Source organism: Hyaena hyaena, unplaced genomic scaffold, assembly GCF_003009895.1.
Source record: "Hyaena hyaena isolate Hyena2069 unplaced genomic scaffold, ASM300989v1 scaffold_559, whole genome shotgun sequence".
NCBI classification, from domain to species: Eukaryota; Metazoa; Chordata; class Mammalia; order Carnivora; family Hyaenidae; genus Hyaena; species Hyaena hyaena.
Window position 1 is genome coordinate 1,098,538 of NW_024081191.1, and position 21,693 is coordinate 1,120,230.

Consider the following 21,693-nt stretch of genomic DNA (forward strand, 5'->3'; position numbering starts at 1 on the left):
CCCCCCCCCCCCCGGCCCCGCCCCGCCCCCGGCGCCCCCGGGCCCCCCGGCCCCCGGCCCCCGCCCCAGGCCGGCTGCGCCGGCGCGCACACTGCGGCCGGCAGGGGTCCCGCGCGCGCCCCGCCCCCGACGCCCTCGACGCCCCCGACGCCCCCGACGCCCCCGACGCGGCTGCCGCGGAGTCCGGGGCGGGCCGGGTCCTCCTTCCGCCCTGCGGCCGGCGGGCCGGGCCTGGGCAGCGCCGCGCCCAGGGGCGGACCCCGAACATTCCTCCGACCCAAAAGCGGCGGCGCGCGGCGGGGAGCCCGCTCCGCCCCAGTCCTGCCTCCAGCGCCCGGGCCGCTAGCCCCGCTAGCTGCGCTGCCCCCGCCGCCGCCGCCATGGCCAAGCCCCTGACGGACCAAGAGAAGCGGCGGCAGATCAGTATCCGCGGCATCGTGGGCGTGGAGAACGTGGCCGAGCTGAAGAAGGGCTTCAACCGGCATCTGCACTTCACGCTGGTCAAGGACCGCAACGTGGCCACCCCCCGCGACTACTTCTTCGCGCTGGCGCACACGGTGCGCGACCACCTGGTGGGGCGCTGGATCCGCACGCAGCAGTACTACTACGAGAAGTGCCCCAAGGTACCGGCCCGGCGGGAGGAGCCCCCGGAGCGACCCTCCTCACCCCGTTCTTGCCCTCCCCGCGCCCGCGGGGAAGTGCCCCCGAAGTCCGCGCTTGACGTGTTCGGGTGGCCGGGGACGGCACTGCGCCAGCACCCCACCTGGGCTCGGCGGCGCCGGGCACCAGCCCTACCCGAGCCGCCGCGTCCGTGGGTTCCGGGGACCGCCCGGTGGGCGAACGCCCAGGTCACCCTCGCCTGTCCGCTTATTTCACTAACTTGTTTGGAAAGTCTGCTCATCTGCGTTTAATAGGAGGTCTCGGGCGCCTCCTGTCTGTCCGCCAGGCACAGTTCTAAGCCAGTCAGCCCTGAACAAAATGGACAAAAGAGCTGCCTTGGCTAAGTTTAATGTTTAGGGAGGGAGGGGAGACAAATAGGCGGTGAAAGGGGAAGGTGAACTAGGAGAGTGGGGGCCGTGGAGAGGAGGCAGAAAAGAAGAGTTGAAGGAAAGTGCCTCACTGCCTCTAGAGCCTTTGGAGGGGCTAGATTGGGGGATGCGTGGGTGACCCGCGCTTCTCATCGGGCCTGGGGGAGGTGGAGAGGGAGGGGCAGAGGTGCCGCCCCCCAGTCGGAGCCCTGCGCGCTCGCTCTCCCCAGTTCCGAGGAGTGGAGTGTGGGGCTCCTGCACTTCCTTGTTTCCCGCGGGCTGGAGGCGAGGGGCCGAGACGTGCCCCGGACTCTGAGACCTACCCCAGGAGCTGCTGGTGTTCACAGACTGGGCCATCTAGCTCGGGGGCTGGAATGCGGGGGTCTATGGGGGAGGTTTGGGGCGCTCAGAGGAACACTATTTTTACCTGGCCAGTCTAAGGAAGGTCGGGTGGGAAGGTTGGAAGGGACCTCGCAGGGAGAGGTGTTGTGTTGTGCACAGCGAGGTGGGTGTGAGTATGCATTGGGAGAGGAAACTGGAAAAACTGGCTGGAGGCATATTGGAAAGGACGTAAGAGGAATATATCCAGGTGGCAGTGGGAAATGCGTAGCAACATTTATTAGGACTATTCTCAATATGTAACGGCGTGAAAAGAAAGATTAGTCCAGAGAACCCATGAGCAAAAGAAAGTAAATTCTCATAGTAAGAAACTGCAGCTGTAACAAAGCAATGCTTCTATGCCCCAAAGCCAACGCCTCTACTCAAAGGTGGCAACCGCTAAAATATAATCTTAGGAAGCACTTTGTGTATACTTATATATATTGTATCTTTTTATTTGCATAGAAGGGACTGCAGCTTGGGACTTATCATTAAAAACACTTTTTTAAGTTTTTAAGCTGGAGAGTGAGACAAGGAGCCATAGTTTAGAACCTCACCCCCACCCCACACACACCTCCATAGCCTTTAGCACCATAGAATACACTGACCTTGTATGTTTCTCCCCCAGTGGCCTTATCTGGTACTTTATTGTGCTGTCCTCTGACTAGTTTCTTCACTGGACAGCACTTTCCTACTTAAGTGCAGGTATAAACCGGATATTCTGATAGTGATACCCTGGGGATACAACAGCAAACAAGGTTCATTCCATGCATGTTAATAAACTGTCTCCTCAGAGACGCCTGGGTGGCTCAATTGACAGAGCATCTGACTTGATTTTGGTTCAGGTCATGATCCCAGGGTTATGGTATCAAGCTCCTTGTCAGGCTCTGTGCTAAACAAGGAGCCTGCTTAAGACTCTTGCTCTCGCTCTCTTGCTCTCGCTCTCTTGCTCTCTTCCTCCCTCCCTTCCTTCCTTCCTTTGCCACTCTCCCCGACTTATGCTTGCTCTCTGTCTCTCTAAAATAAAATAAACTGGGGCGCCTGGGTGGCTCAGTTGGTCAAGCATCTGACTTCAGCTCAGGTCATGATCTCATGGTTCGTGGGTTTGAGCCCCGCATCGGGCTCTGTGCTGACAGCTCAGAGCCTGAAGCCTGCTTCAGATTCTGTATCTCCATCTCTCTCTGACCCTTCCTTGCTCACACACTCTCTCTCTCTCTCTCAGAAATAAATCATTAAAAAATTTTTAAGTAAAATAAACAAAAACAATAAAGTATCTCCTCTGTGACAGTTGTTCCCCTAAACAGGCGGTCCCTGCCCTCATTAGAGCAGAGAGTGGAGGCAGTAAGTGTGTCCAGGCTTCCCTCCCATCTCCCCTGCCTTCTGGGAACCGTGCAGATGAATCCCAAATCTGGACCCCTAGCTCGAATTCCTTTTCACACTTCATTACTACATTTCTGAGTGCTCCGTGAACATACATACCTAGATCTCTTCCTATTTCCTCAAAATCACATCATCATCCCCCCCACTCCTGGCCTATCTTCTGTTTCTAACTTTAATGGCATTGCCATCCAGGCAGTCACCCAGACACAAAACTGTAGCCTCGCCTTTGATGTCCTCCTGGATTCTGCATTCAACACGTCACCAAATTATGCTGATTCCTGTGGGTCCTCTTGAAGGTACCCACCCCCCTGAATTCTCCCTTTTGTACACTTAAGGCCCAGGTTCCTGGTGTGTGAAGTAGACTTCCAAGTGGTAAAGTTGGCACGTGTGGATGAATACCGCTAGCCACTGTGTTTTGTTTGGCCAGCGAGACACCTATAAGCAGTTAAATTTCAGTGCCTTCGAGCAGGACACATGCACCCTAGTTCTTGGCCCAGGACTCCACATTTTTTCATGTGACTTTTGTTACACACTTGTTTTCTCTGCCTGGCTCCTGGAGGCCCGTGGGTATGCAATCCCATCTTGCTCTGTGTGCTGTAGTCCAGTTAAGCTTCCTAAAAGGAACACATGTTGCCCTCTCTTCAGATATCATGGCACCAGTCATGCACTTAAGGCCCTTCTCTGTCCGGATGAACCTGTCTGTCTCTCGTATCCTATCTCCCATTACCCTCCTGGACTTAACCTTGTTCTCCCACCAAGCCAATCTGCTGTCCCTGTCCCTGCCCTGAACTCCCCCCTTCTGGGCCTCTACCCACAGTGCACCTGTTATGTGGGATGCCCTTCCCGCGACGTGTCTCCATGCTCGACTCTTACCTATCCTGCAAGTCACTTGTGTTGCCACCTGTTCATATGTCTTCCCAGAAGTACCCGGATCCTCTGATGCTAGGAATAAAAATAACATTATTTTTTAAATGTTAGTATGTCTTCTTTTTTTATCTTTATAAACCTTTTGAAAATGTCCACTTTATAGAAAATATACATAAAATATGAGTAATAGTAGTGCATGTGCACAGCTTATAAGGTGTGTTGGAGATGTTCAAATATTTTACTACCAGGAGTATCTTTTAAGTGTTCAGAGACCCCTAGGAGGATGGGGGAGATCAATTTTTTTAAGGTCTCATATATCCCCAAATATGAGATGAAGTTCTTCCTCCCCAAAAATTATTTATGAGAAAACAGAAAATCACTTTAAATTCATGTGCTTGTGAAGTCTGTCATACAATGAGGTGCCTTATCAATTACTTTAAACAACATTTTTTTAGGAAGACCTTGAAATGTCTTAAAATGTCTTAAGTCCAGGCTAATTTGGAATCATTAAAAGGGAAGCAAAAAAGTGACACATGTAGTCCTAGGCAGGTGTGACCTCACAATTGCACATGTTGGATATATATATTCTGTTTACAAACAAGCTTTTTATACATCACTGAAACATAAAAAGCGGTAATGCATAGTGGTTTTATTATCAAGATGATGAATAAACAGGGAAGAATGGGAAAAACTGCCCTGATGTTATGTAAATGATATTTGTGGCTTGAGATATTCTTTCCTGTGATGTGGCAGCCTCATATACCAGGGTACATCCGTGCAGAACACCTGAGTGACTCAGTCGGTTTAGCGTCTGACTTCGGCTCAGGTCATGGTCTCACAGCTTACAAGTTTCAGCCCCACATTGGGCTCTGGGCTGACAGCTTGGGGCCAGGAGCCTGCTTCAGAATCTGTGTCTCCTTCTCTGTCCCTCCCCTGCTCATACTCTGTCTCTCTCCCCCTCTCTCTTTCAAAAATAAATAAATATTTAAAAATTAAAAAACAAAACAAACAAAAAAACCCATGGGGGTGAGTGGCTCCATGCACCTCTTTGGCCTGTGTCTGCCTCAGGAAAGATCACTTTTCCCGGCTCACAGAAAGACATCTAATAAACTGAGGAGAGCCCTAATGACAGCTTTGTAGATATTCAAACAACTTAGATAAAAATAATGATGCTATGTTCTGGAAAATAGTATTCTATGACCCACTAAGATATGGATGTTGACTATCCATGGGAACAGTTGAAAGTCAATTGTTTCATTAAACAAAAGTGGTAAAAAGTGAAATTTCTAAGCTGACATTTTCATATAGTATTTTATTTTAAATATATGTGTGTAACTAATGAGTTATATATTATAATAAACGTCTGTTATATTGAACTATATTCTTTTTATATTTTCGGGTTGACCAAATACTTTTCTTTTTTGGTTCTTCCTATCTGGAAATGACAGAATCCCTAAAATTTGAAGTGACTTTACATTGATGCATTTATAGATGTTTGTTGTTTTGTGTTTGGCAGAAAAGGGGAACTGATGTGGAAAGTGAGGCATCATAGAAGGGGATGATGCAGTTATTCACTGATCTTCCTTTTTTTAATTAGTAAATTGTACTTGTATTTTGAAAGGTTTCAGGCAACTCTAACCTTTGTACCTTTCACTTTCAACTCAAATAGTATTTACCTGGCTTTCTGTCAAAGGCAAAGAGTTTCTAAGTCGATAGAGAAATTTTCCATCTCATCAAGAAAAAAAACTAATAAACCTGGGGTAATCTTTTGTTATTGCCAGATCAGTCTTTCAAGAATAAATTTATCCTAAAATAATTAATCATAATACTACTTGCAGTGATCAAAGTGCTCTATTTTAGCCATTGGGTGTATCTTGAAGGAGTTAATCTTTATGTTTCTTGGATAAATTGAGATGATCACAGTCAACCCCACCTGACTCTCATCCTATAAGTATTTTACAAATGACTGATGAGCTATGTTCAAAACATAACTTAATTCATGAGGCTTATGAACAGGAAGAAAACAGACACACACACACACACATTGAATCTAATTAGTTGGATGAATTTGCTTTTTTCTCCCAGAGGATAAAAATGACTTTGCCAAAAATAGGGTATAAAATGGTTTTTCTCAAAGCCAGTTGTCAATAATGCTTTTATGTAGCACTTCATACATCTATAAGAGTCTCATTTGAATCTGTATTAAAGTATTCTTGTCTGTTTGTTTCTTACTGGTGACCTGTTGTGCTTTTACTTTGATAAGTTAGGTTGGCCTTCTAGCATTAACATGACCTCTCTTTGTTTTCAGAGGGTTTATTACCTCTCTTTGGAATTTTACATGGGCCGAACATTACAGAACACCATGATCAACCTTGGCCTGCAAAATGCCTGTGACGAGGCCATTTATCAGGTACCTTGTCCCCATATATCTTTCCTTCTCTCTCCTTAAATTTCAAGTTCAGTTCAGGAAATTTGGGAGCATAGCACCAAAAAAAAAAAGGTGAAAAGTTGCTTCTCTATCTGTGGCTATTACAAATAGAAATATAATTTGTAAAAAAAAAAAAATAGAAATATAAACTAGTGGAGATCTCTGGTTTAAGAGAAACAAAGTTGGAGAACTGGTTTTGCCTCATGAGAATTTTCTTTTGCAATCAGTTTTTGACACATTTCCCCATTAAATTACATGTTAGGAATCAGCATCTGAACAGTCTTGTGAAAGTACCTGAGCCCCTGCTATCAGAATCACAAGTTTTACTTTGGGCTCCCATCTGCTTTTTTTTTTAAAGAATTTATTTTTGCGTAATCTCTGTACCCACTGTGGGACTCAAACTCACAACCCCGAGATCAAGAGTCATATGCTCCACCAACTGAGCCCCTCCTATGTACTTTTTAAAATGATCAAAGTTTGCCTATTACTCATACATCAAGGCAACATGTATAAATAATAGGTTTTTAAAATTACATCAGCATACTTGCTTTATTGCCTAATGAGAAGTAAAATACACTTCCTCCTTGAATAAGGAGCTTGAGGTCTGAAACTCAGTATGCTAATTTGTTTCCATGAATGTATTTAACTGTTTCTCCCCTGAGCCTCAGGGATCTCCATGCCAGAAAACAAACAGTTTTTAATCCTTTTCATGTGACTGAAAGGAGAAATGTGTGTTTGCAGAGACACATTCTAAATGAGAGACTGTTCCAACCACTCCTTTTCTTAGCATGGGATTGTCTCATGTGACCAGCTGCTGTCACCAAGGACTGTTTTCCTTCTTGTGGGAGAGGTGTTTTCCAGGAGAGAATCATTGCAGCTCCCCCTGTGTTTCCCTTTCTTTGCTTCCCCTGAGAGCAGGTGAAAATAACATACACCCCCTCCCTACCATATAAGCAGGTGGGTAAAGTAACCCGTCCACCTACTGAAGGTTTACAGCCTACTTTAGACTTACATTTTTAGATTTGAAAACTTTCTGAGTGTTAGCATTAGCACTGAAAGGGTTTTTTTCCCCAAGTGGCCTCTCCTTTATTTCACTGTTATTTGTTCAGAGCTACTCAAGTCACGTATTTGTGTGGTTATTACGTAAGTTGCTTAACCATTGTGTTGTCAGCTTACACAAGGACCCCAGTAAACTCTAGCCACCAGGGAGCAAATTTGAAAGCCTCTTCAGCAATAAACAGAGGCAAAGCCATTCTTGAATTCTCAGAAGACTTTGTTATCGAGCTTTGTGTGAGAAAGTCACTTTTGGGGTAAAGGTGGGGATCCAAGCAAGTGGCTCCATGAAAACCAGGGCATCAACTTCAAGCAGCTTATAATTTGTATATGTGTTTGTAAATATGTAAATTATGTTTCCAGTTTAAATAATATCCGGTTTTGTGGATCGCCTCATTGTCAGCTAAGAATACAGTCCTTTTCACAAGAAACCATTATTAGCCAAGCATGGGCTAGATTACTATCTAGTCAACATAGAAGAGGTCATTTAATTTATCTAGCCATCAGTTTCCTCATTGTAAGACGCAGTCCAAAGTCATCTCCAGCGCTGCACAATTCTGACATGGCCCATGCTGGTGACAGTGGCCTCTGGCTGTGCACACCAAACACTCTGGGGCAGGGAGCCTGTTGGGAAGCAGTTGCGTCTGTCACCAGTGTCACAGATGCTCATTGGCCTCGCATCGTCCCTTAGCCACCACAGAAACAAGAAGAGGATTTTAGCCCATATCCAGCTGGCCCACAGGGCTGTTTCCCTGACTGCGATCTGACCCCAGGTCTCCTGAGCAGTGACTCAGTAACTGGTTTTGGGTTAACAACCATTGACCCTACTGAGTAAATACGTTATGGTCATGAAAAGATGAACTTTAGTTCCTCCCAGAAAGTCTGAACACATACAGAAAGAGTGGTAGCTAACATTTATTGAGAAATATCTGTTCAGGGTAATTCTAAATGCTTTGTTTGCATAATCTCATTTAATTCACGGCAGCCCTAAATGCAGTTATTGTTTTCCTTTTTTTTTTTTTGAATGTGTATTTATTGTGTGAGAGAGAATGTCTCTTCATGAGATGGGGAGGGGCAGAGTGAGGGAGAGAGAGAATCCCAAGCAGGCTCCGTGCTCAGTGCGGAGCCCAACATGGCTCTTCATCTGAGGCACCATGAGATCGTGACCTAAGTCAAAATCAAAAGTTGGACACTTCATTAACTGAGCCACCCAGGCTCTCCATCTTCACTTTCTAAATAAGAGAAGTATGAAGAGAGTTACTCTGTTCAGAGTCAGATAGCTAAGAAGTAATAGAGCCAGTGATGGACATTTGGAGCCCTCCACTCCTTCCCACGCTACTGCTTTGCCATCCTGGGTGCCATCTTCGGTGGCATCTTGTGTGGTGTGCATCTGCAGCCGCCAGCATCTGCAGTGGGCATCCGATGCCCGAATACTCTGTGAGGGTGCCGACAAACTTGAGTACATGGATGCCCCGGGATGCCCCACCCAGAGCTTGAGGAAGTGACTGTGCTTTCTGAAATGGCCTGCGTTTGTATCTGTATCCCGTGTGTTTTCCTTTCATCACTAGCTTGGATTGGATATGGAGGAGCTAGAAGAAATTGAAGAAGATGCCGGGCTTGGCAATGGTGGCCTTGGGAGGCTTGCTGGTAAGTGACATGGTGAGTGGGCAGTCAGTGGCTATTGTCTGGGAGTCAGTGGCTCCTCAGGTGCTGTGTATCTGAGACCATGCTTAGAAGAACCAGACAGGCTCTAGGAGAAGTGCAAAGCATGAGCTGGTTATAGATGGACTTGTTTTTGAGTTTGCACTACAGTTGATCAGTTCTACACAAATAGTAGAGAAGGGAACTTGAACAAAAGACATTGCTTAAAAGCCTTGGAGACATTGCTCAACACCTCAAAGTTAACCAGCTCCTTCCTGTGTGCTGAAGGTTTCCAAAGTGGCCCCTTTACTTCAGTTATTTGTCCATAGCTGCTCAAGTCCCATACTTGTGAGGTATGACCTCAGTTGTTTAACTGTTGTGTTGTTGTCTTGTGCACTTGACAGTTTGCTTTTTGATTGACTAGTAGGTACTGATACACTTGTTATTGGTATGATTTAGTTCATTAATATCTCTTTTTTTTATGGATGCAATTTGAGTGTTTTCTCCAGGAAATGATTCTTCAACAAATGTAAAAGAAAACATTAAAAAAAATACCAACTCCATTAAATTAAAAATATGCTTCCCTATTACCAAGCAATTCAATTTCCTGATATTTACTCTAAAGATATGCTCAAACAGGTACACAAAGAGTCATGTGAAAAAGTTATTACAGTGTTGTTTGTTAAGGCAAAATATTAGAAATAACCTACTGTCCATTGGTGTAAGAGTAAGTTTGGAACATGTAGATTGCAATAAAAAATGCAGTAAAAATATGCATTAAAAAAATAAAAACAGTAAAATTGATCTGTATATACTTCTCTGGTAGACCTCTCAGGGGGAAGAAAAAAAAAACCAAGTGACATTGAAAGCAACACAGTGTGATACTATTTATGTTTTTTTTTTAATTAAATATTTTCTGGGATAAATGGGCAGCTTATTTAAGCTCCTAATGCTTGATTTCAGCTCAGGTCAACTGATCTTATGGTTCTTGAGTTCAAGCCCCTCGTCTGACTCTGTGCTGACAGTGCAGAGCCTGCTTAGGATTCTCTCTCTCCCTCTCTCTCTCAAAAATAAATAAGCATTTTAAAAATTCAATATTTTTTGTAAGTATATGCATAAATTCATGCATAGAAACGTCTGGAATTTGAAATAGTCCTTCTGATCTTTCCTAGAGAAGAGCGCAAAAATTGGAGGTACTAACTCCATCTGTAATGTTTCAGATTTTTATAATAAGGGTGTATTATTTGTGAAATTTATTTTTTTATTTCTTTAATGTTTGTATTTGAGAGAGAGAGTGGGGGAGGGGCAGAGAGAGAGGGAGAGAGAGAATCCCAAGCAGGCTCTACACTGTCCGTGCAGAGCCTGATGCAGGGCTTGATTTCACGAACCATGAGATCATGACCTGAGTCGAAGAGTCAGATGCTTAACTGACTGACCCACTCGGGCTCCCCTTATTTTTTAATTTTAATTGCAGTATAATTAACATACAATGTACATGTGAAGTTTAAAGTGAATAATAAAAATGTACCATCATACATGTATGTGTCAGATTATGCTCTATGAAAAATAATCATATTTCTTTTTCAGGAATGATTTTAGTCTGAATTTTATACACACTTTCAAGTTATTGGAAATCTATTTGTGTGTATTTTGTAGCATTTAATCCTTACTACATTAGTTACAGCATGTGGTAACATCACTATTAGTAGTAGAGAGACTACCTTATAAAGTCAACCATTGGACAGTTTCATAGGCTTTCCGTGAGGCTATAGGAAGACCAGCAGAACCAGTGACATACTCATCTAGGAATGACAACCAGCCTTCCTTTCATGTAAAGCCCCAGGCCTGTTTATTGGCTGAGTTAACCCTACTCAGTGCCTGACATTCATGACCTTGCTCCTCATAGGGAGATAAGGTCAAAGAGTGAAGTGGTGAATGAGGCTTGAGTAATTCTCATTAGATGACCTCATCCTTTACCTAACTGAAAAGGTTGGGACCCCATTCTGGTCAAGCTCTAAGAATAATTTGATTGTGACCCAAGAAAAGGTAAGTGGCCACAGCTCTGAGAGAGCAGGAACTGGAGCAGCCAGGCCACATGAACATAGGGACTAGAAGACCACTGTGATGTTACAGTAACTTGAAGGCACTGGCTGTTGTTGGCTTTTGTGGATTCTCCATTTTAGGGCCCTACCGTGACCTCACTCAGTCCGTTTCTGTTGGATTCACAAGTGTTCTTTTCAGTTTTAGATATCCTATTGTACATTTCCTCATTCCCTGTATATGTCTCAGTTCAAATTCCTGAGAGGGACAATCAGATTAGTGTAACCCCCCGGTTGCTCCTGGCAACATAGATCCCTACTCAGCCTTTTAATCAGCTACTCTGGATCAGAGGTTCTGTCCTTAATGCTCTTGGCTACAAGTAACAGAGAAAATCTAGCAAAAATCTGTTCAACCAACAAGGACGTGCGTTATCACTGAACAAGCACTGCAGGCGTTGGGCTGTCCCAGGACCAGTTTATTCAACATCATGATTCTGTCAGGTCTTTGTGGTTCTTCTGGCTTTCCTCTCATGGGAAAAAAAAATGGCAGGAGCAAAGAAATCTTCCACTGCGTCTTGCAGATTTCCTAGAACCTCTCATCAGATTGTAGGTCATTGTGTGCCCATGATTGGCTTAGAAGCTTCGATGGAAGCAAGATTCATTTCCTGGCCCAGCCTCCCTGAAGCATCTGGTCACCTGATATCTGAACAACTTTGGAATTCTCTTAGCCAGAAAGAGTCTGCCACAGATATCCAGCTAGTTGGGTAAATGGTCACATGTAAATTATACTCTCCTGGGGCCATCTTTTCAAGCAGGGGACCATAGAGACAGCTTCCCTTAGAAAGGGCAGTGTGAGAGACAGACACAATAACGGGTATGTCTAAGGCAAGCCATCTTCCGTATCTCTTCTCAAGCGAAATGCCAACATGTACACAGTGTTATTTCTAGATGGTGAGATAGTAAATGCCATTTGTTTTCTTCTTTATTAACTTTTTTTGCATTTTCTAACTTTTCCATAATATTTATTTTATAATTTTAAAATGTTAATTAAAAAAATTGAATACCCACTGCACAGCTGTCTCTGTGCTTTAAAATACACATGTGACTCCTTCTCTCTCTGTCCCTCCCTGATTCGTTTTCTCTCTCTCTCTCTCACACTCAAAAATAAATAAACATTAAAAAAATTTTTTTTAAGAAAATGGGTTATCTGGGTGGCTTAGTTGGTTACGAATCCAACTTCAGCTCAGGTTATGATCTTGCAGTTGATGCGTTCAAGCCCTGCATCAGGCTCTGCACTGTCAGCTTAGAGCCTGGAGCCTGCCTCGGATTCTGTATCTCCCTATCTCTCTCTCTCTCTCTCTCTCTCTCTCTCTCTCACTCAAAAATAAATAAACATTAAAAAAATTTTTAAATACACATGTGATTTTTCAGAGAAAAATGTCTTGTGTCTGCCGTGTTTTTTAAAGAAAAATGAAATTTCAACTAATGATGCCTCTGTCTCTTGCCTGTGTCCTCTTTACTAGCCTGCTTCTTGGATTCCATGGCAACCTTGGGACTTGCAGCCTATGGATATGGCATCCGATACGAATATGGAATCTTTAATCAGAAGATCCGAGATGGATGGCAGGTATGTGAGCCATCTTTCAAAATTTTGTTATTAAAAATACTTATCCTTCATAGCATTCTGGGTGATTTACAATGTACAGACACTTAATATAGGGCTTTGCTTATTTCTCTGGCATTTAATTGACATCGCTGAAAACAATCAGCCTTCCCCCTTTGGGATATGAGTTCCCTAAGAGCAGAGCACCAGTATAATTTTAAGCACCTCACATAGTACCTGACTCGTGAGAATACTCATGAGAATACTGAAAATATTTATCACTGACACCTAAACATGGACCACCTACAATGTACGATGTCTGTTCTCTGCAGCATGCAAAATGGAGGAGCACATTTTTTGACATGTGATCTTCCCCTGTAATTCTTGAGGGTAGGAAGCATGTTGCCATTTTATAGGTGAGAAAATGGAGACTCATTTTCTTTTAATGTTTATTTATTTATTTTGAGAGAGAGTAAGAAAGAGAGAACAGGGAGGAGCAGAGAGAGAGAGAGAGAGAGAGAGAGAGAGAATCCCAAGCAGGTTCCTCATTGTCAGCACAGAGCCCCTCACAGGGCTTCCACTCACCAACCATGAGATCATGACCTGAGCAGAAATCAAGTCAGGTGCTTAACCAAGGGAGCCATCCAGGCACCCTGAGAAAACTGAGACTTTAAGTAGTGTTACCTCAGATCACACTTCTGGAAAACATGGGTCTGTATCCCCAGATTTTCTCTACACTCAGTCTTGCCCTCCTTAGTATGCTTATCATACAAGATATATGAGTTCATTGTTCTAATTTTTATAAGATGCAAGCAGGCAATTTTATAACTATTAAATCAAATAAATCTGGTACATATTTTATATATATAATTATAGTGCTCCACAGATATTTTTACAAATAGTAGTCAGTCCATACAAATGACTCTCATTTGATTTTTGTATAACCAAACTGGAGTCTTAGGTGTTAGTTTCTTTTATCTTTGGTAATTCTTTGACCCTACAATCAGCCCTGGTGTGGACAGTCTTCCCTGATGCTAAGTATGATTTAGGCCTTCTGTCTCCCTATATTTTTCCCCTACACACACACACATCATTGACAAAAAGATGCTGGATTCAGTTTCCCAAAAACCCACATTCTCTGAGACCCTCCCAAACCTCCATGAGTCAGTCCGAGGGCTGAGTATTCAGGTTTGAATGGGGGTACCTAGGCCAGAGCTAATCCTAGGGGAGAGGAAGGATGAGAATAAGTTTAGTGTCAGCGCCATTCTCTCTCCCTCCGTCAGTATTTTGACACTCTTTGAATCAAGGAAGAAAGAACTAAAAGGTCTGCATGTGAGGAGAGAATGCGCCAAGGAAAAAGTCTCAGAAGGAGACTATGGGGAACGTACTGAAAGACAAACATATAAAAAGACACACTTCCAATATTTGTTAAGGACCAGTGTACCTTAGCTATCCCTAAATAATTTTTTTAATGTTTTATTTGTTTTGAGAGAGAGAGGGAGAGAAGGAACATGAGCCAGGGAGGGCTAGAGAGAACAGGAGACACAGAATCTGAAGCAGGCTCCAGGCTCTGAGCTGTCAGCACAAGGCCTGACGCAGGGCTCAAACCCATGAATCGTGAGATGGTGACCTGAGCCAAAGTCGAGCACTTAACCAACTGAGCCTCCCAGATGCCCCTTAGCTATCCTTGAATGAATTAGGAGGCAGCATTGTGTAGAAAAAAAACGTTTAGGTCATAACTGAGATCTAATTTCTAATTTGAGACCTAATTGCTACTCGTTACACTTATGAGGTGTGTTGCTTTGATTAGGTTGCCTGATCTCTCTGATCCTCAGTTTTCCCACCTGTAAAATGGAGATACCAGCTTCATGAAACTATTATGAAGATATGTAAAATGTCTGGTACCCAGAAAGGCACTCAAAAAAGTGATAATTTGCCTAAGAAAAAGTGGATAATTTAATAAATTGTGATATTGTAACATGAAATATTAATGTAGTTATTAATATTATATTTTGATTCATTTTAACAACATGGGAAATTATTTACGTTCGTGGTGTGATAAAAGGAGGTGTGGAAGCATACGGATTTTCAAAAGAAGCCAAAAAGATAAAGAAAAAATACTAGGAAAAAATAAATCAGAGCTTCAACAGTCATTATCTCTGGGAGATAGGACTACAGGTGACTTTTACTATCCAATGTTTGCTCTTCAGCATGACTCATATTTCGTAAGATATGTGTATTTTATAATCATAAAAGTTGTAAAAACGAGATAATTGGCTCCCATCCACAGTGAAGGAAGCTAGAGTTACACTGTGAGAAGCCTAGCGTAGCACTCATTCCTAGTGTGACCAGCATCTGGACACAGCCTGACCAAGCAATACGTGGTATCCATCCTCAGTCTTTGAAAGCACGCGTGGCATTCATTGTACCTCAGAATGTTTAAAGACTTCCTTTCTTATCTCTTTACTGTTCTGTGAAAAATTTAAGAGAAACTCAGCAACTCAATCTCAAAAATATTTTCTTCAAGTGCGTTTTCCCCAGGATTTTATGTAAGTTCACTCTTTGAAAATCATACCTGCTACCTTTGCTACCTTTTTTAAAAATTTTTAAATTTATTTCTGAGAGAGACAGCCTGAGCAGAGGAGGGGCAGAGAGAGAGGGAGACACAGAATCTGAAGCAGGCTCCAGGCTCTGAGCTGTCAGCACAGAGCCCGACATGGGGCTCGAACTCACAAACTGTGAGATCATGACCTGAGCCGAAGTCGGACGCTTAACCGACTGAGCCACCCAGGTGCCCCCCCCCCCCCGTTGCTACTTTTAAATGGCCTTTATTCCAGGACACCTCCCCTTTCTCTCCTATCTGATCCAGGAAGCTTATATTTCTAGTGTTCATGAAAAAGAGAGACTGCATGACTTTTGGTAGTCTCCAAAGCTGACCTTACCAGCCATCATCACTACTCTCACTGTGACTTGAAACTGAGTTGGAAAAACTCATAATGTTATTTACCATATCCATTGTTTACTGTGATGGGATTTTAAAGGGCATACAGAAAATACATCTATCATGATAAAGGAAGCTATTTCTATAAAAGAACAAAAAGTATCTTCCAGGAAAGCGTATCTTTTGAGGGTATGGGCACACCTCCCCACACATCAGCTACATCATTGCTCCTGTAGAGGAGAAGGCTGAAGAAAATGGCACACATTGGGAAGATTTTTAAAGGTTAATGGATTTGTAGTTGTTGAAGTCTCCCTCTTCAAGGAAGATTTGCAGTACTAACATGTTCATTGTGAACCCCCTAAAGAAAATAATTTGATTTATTGATTCTATTTTTATTTTAGAAAGAGAGAGAAAGACAGTACAAGAGCAGGGGGGAGAGGCTGAGGGAGAGAGAGAGAGAGAGAATCTTAAGCAGGCTTCATGCTCAGTATGGAGACTGTAGAGGGTCTGGTCCCACAACCCTGGGATCATGACCTGAGCCAACATCAAGAGTCAAACATGCTTGACAGACTAAGCCACCCAGGAACCCCAGGAAAATAATTTTATTGCCAAAATTCTTGCCTTACCTTGAACTGTAATGGGAATCATTGAAACTTTATCAGTAATAGTCTTGTATGAAAATAATTAGCCCCTGGGAGGAAGGAAGGAAAGACAATTGCAACAGCCTCACATTAAAGTTTAACAGTCACATACCAAGGCTCTAAGTAGAAGGGTGCTTACAGTAGGTATCTCAGAGTTGAAGCAACCCTCTCTCTCTCAGAACGTGTGCCAAGCCTGCTTGAACTAGTCATGCACAATTCACATTGCTCAGCAAGCTTCTAGTTACCACTGTTGAATTTGTGGTGACCCCCAGAAACAGTTTTCAATTTTTGTACCATCAGAAAGCAAAGTTTCTTTGCTCCCTCATTCTTCATGTCTAGTGTGTCCCAGTCAATGTGGAAAGCATTTCTTAGAATTCTGTCACTAACAGAGCTCCCTGAGCTGACCTCTGTTTCCGTGCTGGCTGGAATACAGATTCCATTGAGTCATTCCTCTAGGAAGATGCCAAGTTGAGGCTGTGCCCCCTCCCCACTGCCCCACCCCTGACAGGAGCACCACTCCTTCCTCCACAGACCCACGCTTGCTTTGTCCCAGCTCTCTTTCATCCAGGATGTTCAGATCCAGCAGCCCACTTGGATGTAAATGAAAGCTCTTCTCCCATCTTGCCCCTGCCCTTCACATGGCTCTGCATGTTAGTGCATTCAGAGGTCACTGGCTACGTGAAAAGCTAAATGTACAGACCAGTTTGTTGATCATTGGAAGAAAGCAAGGTAGAGAAGAGATTTATCTCCATTCTGTAGCTTCCGAGGGTTTCGTGGGGGTGAGGGGGGTAGTTTTCCTTTTCTCCTCTGATCTGTTCACAGCAGCCTGTGGTTATGAAATGTTCAATTTACCTTAAAAACAAGCTTTGTGAAATTGAGGGAATCATTAACTGGTTCCTTAGCAAATCAGGAAGAGACTCAAAATAAAGAACAGCAAGCGAGGAGTTCTGTCTTCCTACAGCTTGTTAACCCAGTGGAGTTGAAATCAGCCATTCTTCAACAGGGAAAAATTAAAAAGACCAACATTTGATGGCATTACGAGTAATCTGCTGACTGGTGCCTTGTCACCTCGTATTTTCTCAGAAGAGCAAATGCAGCCTCTGACTTGCACGCCAGCAGGCCGGTGGTGGCAAGCCCAGAGTTCATTTCTTCTGAGAGCATTTCACGCTGCTTGAGGGCAAAACAGTATGATCTTGCTGCATTGCTCAGCAGAAAATACAGTGTCAGCCCTCTTATACACATGATTTTTTTTTTTTTTCTGAGAGAGGGAGAGAGAGAGATGACAACGTGAGCTGGGGAGGGTCAGAGAGAGGGAGATACAGAATCTGAGGTGGGCTCCAGGCTCTGAGCTAGCTGTCAGCACAGAGCCCAACACAGGGTTCGAGGCGGGGCTCAAACCCACAAACCATGAGATCATGACCTGAGCCAAAGTCTGACACTTAACCGACTGAGCCATCCAGGTGCCCCTCTTATACACATGATTTTTGAGTAAAGCTTTTTCTGCCTCATTGTCCCATTTCGTGTAATGCCTTCAGGTGGGTTTTACAACAGTCTCCAGGGCTGAAATGAGGTTTCTTCCTGTAACAGGAAGCGGTGTTCACACTGACCAGTGTCTGAAAACCCCCAGCCTGCCCTTACCTAAGTGCAGCGTGAAGTGTTTTGTAAGTCAGGATGTTTTGGTCCTTTGTGGATATGCTTATTTATTTGTGTAGCGTTTCTAGCTATCAACACAAGCTAGTGGACTCTAACTAAACCATCTTATCATCTGCTAAACTTCAACCATTTCCTTGTTAAATTTTTATTTCATTTTTTGATGTCCTTGCTGACTAGAATAAGTGGAAGTGTAAATTCTGAGTTGTAGTTGCTGAGTTTGTATCATCACATAGCTCGTGGTTGCACCGTGGAGCCCCAGGAGACTTGTTAAAATGCAAAATTTCAGGGATGCCTGGGTGGCTGAGTCTGTTGATCATCTGACTTCGGCCCAGGTCATGATCTCACAGTTCGTGGGTTCGAGCCCCACATCGGGCTCTGTGCTGACAACTCAGAGCCTAGAGCCTGCTTTGAATTCTGTGTCTCCCTCTCTCTCTGCCCCTCCCTTATTTGTGTTCTGTCTCTCACTCTCTCTGTCTCTCAAATATAAACATTAAAAGTTTAAAAAACATTTTAATACAGTTTTATTTTATTTTTTTATGAATATATTGTCAAATTGGCTTTCATACAACACCCAGTGCTCATCCCAACAAGTGCCCTCCTCAATGCACATCACCCATTTTCCCCTCTTCCCCCCACAACCCCATCCACCCTCAGTTTGTTCTCTGTATTTAAGAGTCTCTTATGGTTTGCCTCCTTCCCTCTCTGTAACTATTTTTTCCTCTTCCCCTCCCCCATGGCCTTCTGTGAAGTTTCTCAAGATCCACATGTAAGTGAAAACATATATCTTTTTCTGACTGACATATTTCACTCAGCATAATACCTTCTAGTTCCATCCACATTGCTGCAAATGGCTTGATTTCATTCTTTCTCATTGCCAAGTAGTATTCCACTGTATATATAAACCACATCTTCTTTATCCATTCGTCAGTTGATGGACATTTGTGCTCTTTCCATAATTTGGCTATTGTTGAGAGCGCTGCTATAAACATTGGGCTACATGTGTCCCTATGCATCAGCACTCTTGGGAATGCATGTATCCCATGGGTAACTTCCTAGCAGAGCTATTGTTGGGTCGTAGGGTAGTTCTATATTTAATTTTTGAGGAACCTCCACACTGTTTTCCAGAGCAACTCCATAAATGCAGAGTTTTAGACCTCCTCCCAGACTAAGCATCCGTCTTTTAACCAGGTTTGATTAGCTGATTAATGCAAACCTAGCTTCAGCCTTTCCTGGGCTTCACCCTACATGTGCTACATCCTGCCTCTAGCATCTCTCTCACTCCCAGATCTACTACCTACAGATGTTGTTTCTATGAGTCCCCTTTTGATTCACCATTATGCAGGTACTTAGTATTAATGAATAGCTTACCTGATTTCTTGACAGAAAGTCATAATGTTTGCATAAATAAATGTGTATTTGCTTGTCTATCAGTTGACATCAGTGTTTTGTCTAATATCTTAAAAGACAGTGTATTTCTTTCTCTCTGTACTGTGCCTGGGATAGGCATTGAACTTGTATTTAGGTGGGAGTCCTAATATTTTTTTAAAATTTATTTTCTATTATTAATATTTTATTTATTTTTTTATTGGGAGTCCCAATACGTTTTTTCTTGTTTTGGCATATTTGTTTTTTTGTAAACCAAAATGCATACATACATGTCCAAACATGACTTAAAATCCTACAGATTATGATTTTAAAATTTTTATAAGAAATATGGTGTGACAAATTAACATAAATACATGAGAAAATATTGACATTGTCAAGAACACAAATTCTTTACATATTAGTGTATATTATTTTCACAATGAACCATAATAGTTCATCATCAGATCAAAACTATGAAAGGATTAAATTAAACAAAGTCTACAAAATGTGATAGTGTTTTATACCTATATTGAAATAAGCTTTCTTAAGAGAGCTTTCCATTAGTAGCATTGCTTTTTTTTAATTTTATTTATTCATTTGTATGTTTGTTCATTTTTGAGAGAGCAAGTGAATGGGGGAGGGGCAAAGAGCGAGAAAGAATACCAGGCAGCCTCCTTGCTGTCAGTGCAGAGCCCAGTGTGGGGTTTGAACTCATGAACTGTGCAATCATGATCTGAACCTAAATCAAGAGTCAGATGCTTAAACAACTGAGCCACCCAGCCGCCTGCCCCTCTGTGAGTAGTATTTCTTAATTGATTCTGTGTATTCTAGGCAAAAAAATCTTGACAGAAACCATCATGTAGGACCTGTCGGGTCCAGGTTTCCAGTTATAAACATCCCTGGATGGCCTCTCTCTATCCCTCAAGCTGGACAATTGTATTCACAGGTATTAAGACATAAGCACTAGAACCCACAGACCTGAGGTCAAATCTCAGCTGTACCATTTACCGTCTGTGTGACTTTGAACAAGTTACAGTTTCCTCTTCTTTAAAAAAGGAAACATCAGGGACGCCTGGGTGGCTTGGTCCATTGGGCATCTGACTTAGGCTATGATCTCTCTGTGGGTTCGAGCCCGCATCTGGGCTGTGCTAATAGCTCAGAGCCTGCAGCTGCTTCGGATTCTGTGTCTCCCTCTCTTTCTGCCCCTCCCCCGCTCACACACTCACTCTCTCTTTCTCAAAAATAAGTAAATATAAAAATAAATAAAAATAAAAAAGGAAACATCATAGTTCTATCTATAGAGTTTTGCTATGAGGATTAAATGTTATGTATTAACAAGTATTAATTTTAATTTAGGTTGTGATACATTAACAAAAGTGAATTGAGTTTGACAGAACCAATACTCGTTCTTATGAAAACAGTATTCATGCATCGATTCAGTCAAAGATATATTTTGATTTGATATAATTTGATTTGATATAATTGAAGGTCCACGTCTCCTGAAAAATTCTAAGCCAGGTCCTTTTTGCAGGTAGAAGAGGCAGATGATTGGCTCAGGCATGGAAACCCCTGGGAGAAAGCCCGTCCAGAATTCATGTTGCCTGTGCACTTCTATGGAAAAGTAGAGCACACCAAGACGGGGACCAAATGGATCGACACCCAGGTAATCCAGAGTGTCCTCGTGCTGAGTATTGTGTACTATATAGCACAGTGCATACATAGCATAAAGTGTGATGTGTATATGATATTGATATAGTACATTGTGTATTAAATAATTGAAGAGTATATTTTTACAAATAAACCTGTTACTTCTTTTGTTGAACCCACTCATTTTGGAAACAAGGGAGGTGAGGCCAAGAGAAAACTGATTTTCCCAAGGGCAGGTGACTTACCAAGGTCATTTTGCAATCAGCTTCATCAGAGATTAATCGATTCTGTAACCCTGTCATGCTTAGCTCTCCAATTTTATATAAAGTTTTTGATACCAAGACTAAGTAAATTTAAATGTCATTCCTCACCTCATAGCCATACATTTATTTGCAACTTCTCAGGGGTATTTATTTTAAAACTAAAGTATTTATTAGGTGTGCCTGGGTGGCTCAGTCAGTTAAGTGTCTGACTTCAGCTCAGGTTGTGATTTCATGGTTCGTGGGTTCAAGCCCCACATTGGGCTCTGTGCTGACAGCTCAGAGCCTGGAGTCTGCTTCAGATTCTATGTCTCCTTCTCTCTGCCCCTCCCCCACCCACACTCTGTCTCTTTCTCTCCCTCTCAAAAATAAATAAAACATTTAAAAAATTTTTTAAAAAACCAAAAACTATTCAGAGGATTGCCAAAATTTTTATTCATTGCCAAGTCAAAAAAAGTAATACAGAATTTTACAGAAAGTTATTTTGTGCAAAATCACTTCTAGAAAAATAGCTGGTGTCAATCCAAGTGTCCTTAATTCATGGATATGTATTTATTCTTCCACTAGATTTGAGCATTTCCATGTTTTTCACCAATTCACTTCTAAACACCCCCCAGTGATGGTTTGTGCTTTGCTGTCTTCTTACTTCCTGATAAATAACCCCTTGCATTGTCCAATCTTTGGAGACTCCACTTGAGGTATTTGCTTAATAAATATGGTCTCAGGCAGGGAAGGATGTGTCACTGGCCATTCTTTAAAAGCTTAAAGG

At 42.7% G+C, this 21,693-nt stretch overlaps 1 protein-coding gene across 1 annotated transcript in view; it reads left to right on the forward strand.

The window, feature by feature from the left end:
- Positions 1-128: 128 nt before the first annotated feature.
- Positions 129-21,693, forward strand: part of PYGL (glycogen phosphorylase L) — a 45,405-nt gene continuing 23,840 nt past the window's right edge. Inside the window, exons 1-5 of the mRNA XM_039256113.1 lie at positions 129-623; positions 5,962-6,063; positions 8,703-8,781; positions 12,338-12,441; positions 20,549-20,680. Coding sequence (XP_039112044.1) covers positions 381-623; positions 5,962-6,063; positions 8,703-8,781; positions 12,338-12,441; positions 20,549-20,680 — 660 coding nt within the window. The 5' untranslated portion in view covers positions 129-380. The remainder of the gene's footprint in view (positions 624-5,961; positions 6,064-8,702; positions 8,782-12,337; positions 12,442-20,548; positions 20,681-21,693) is intronic.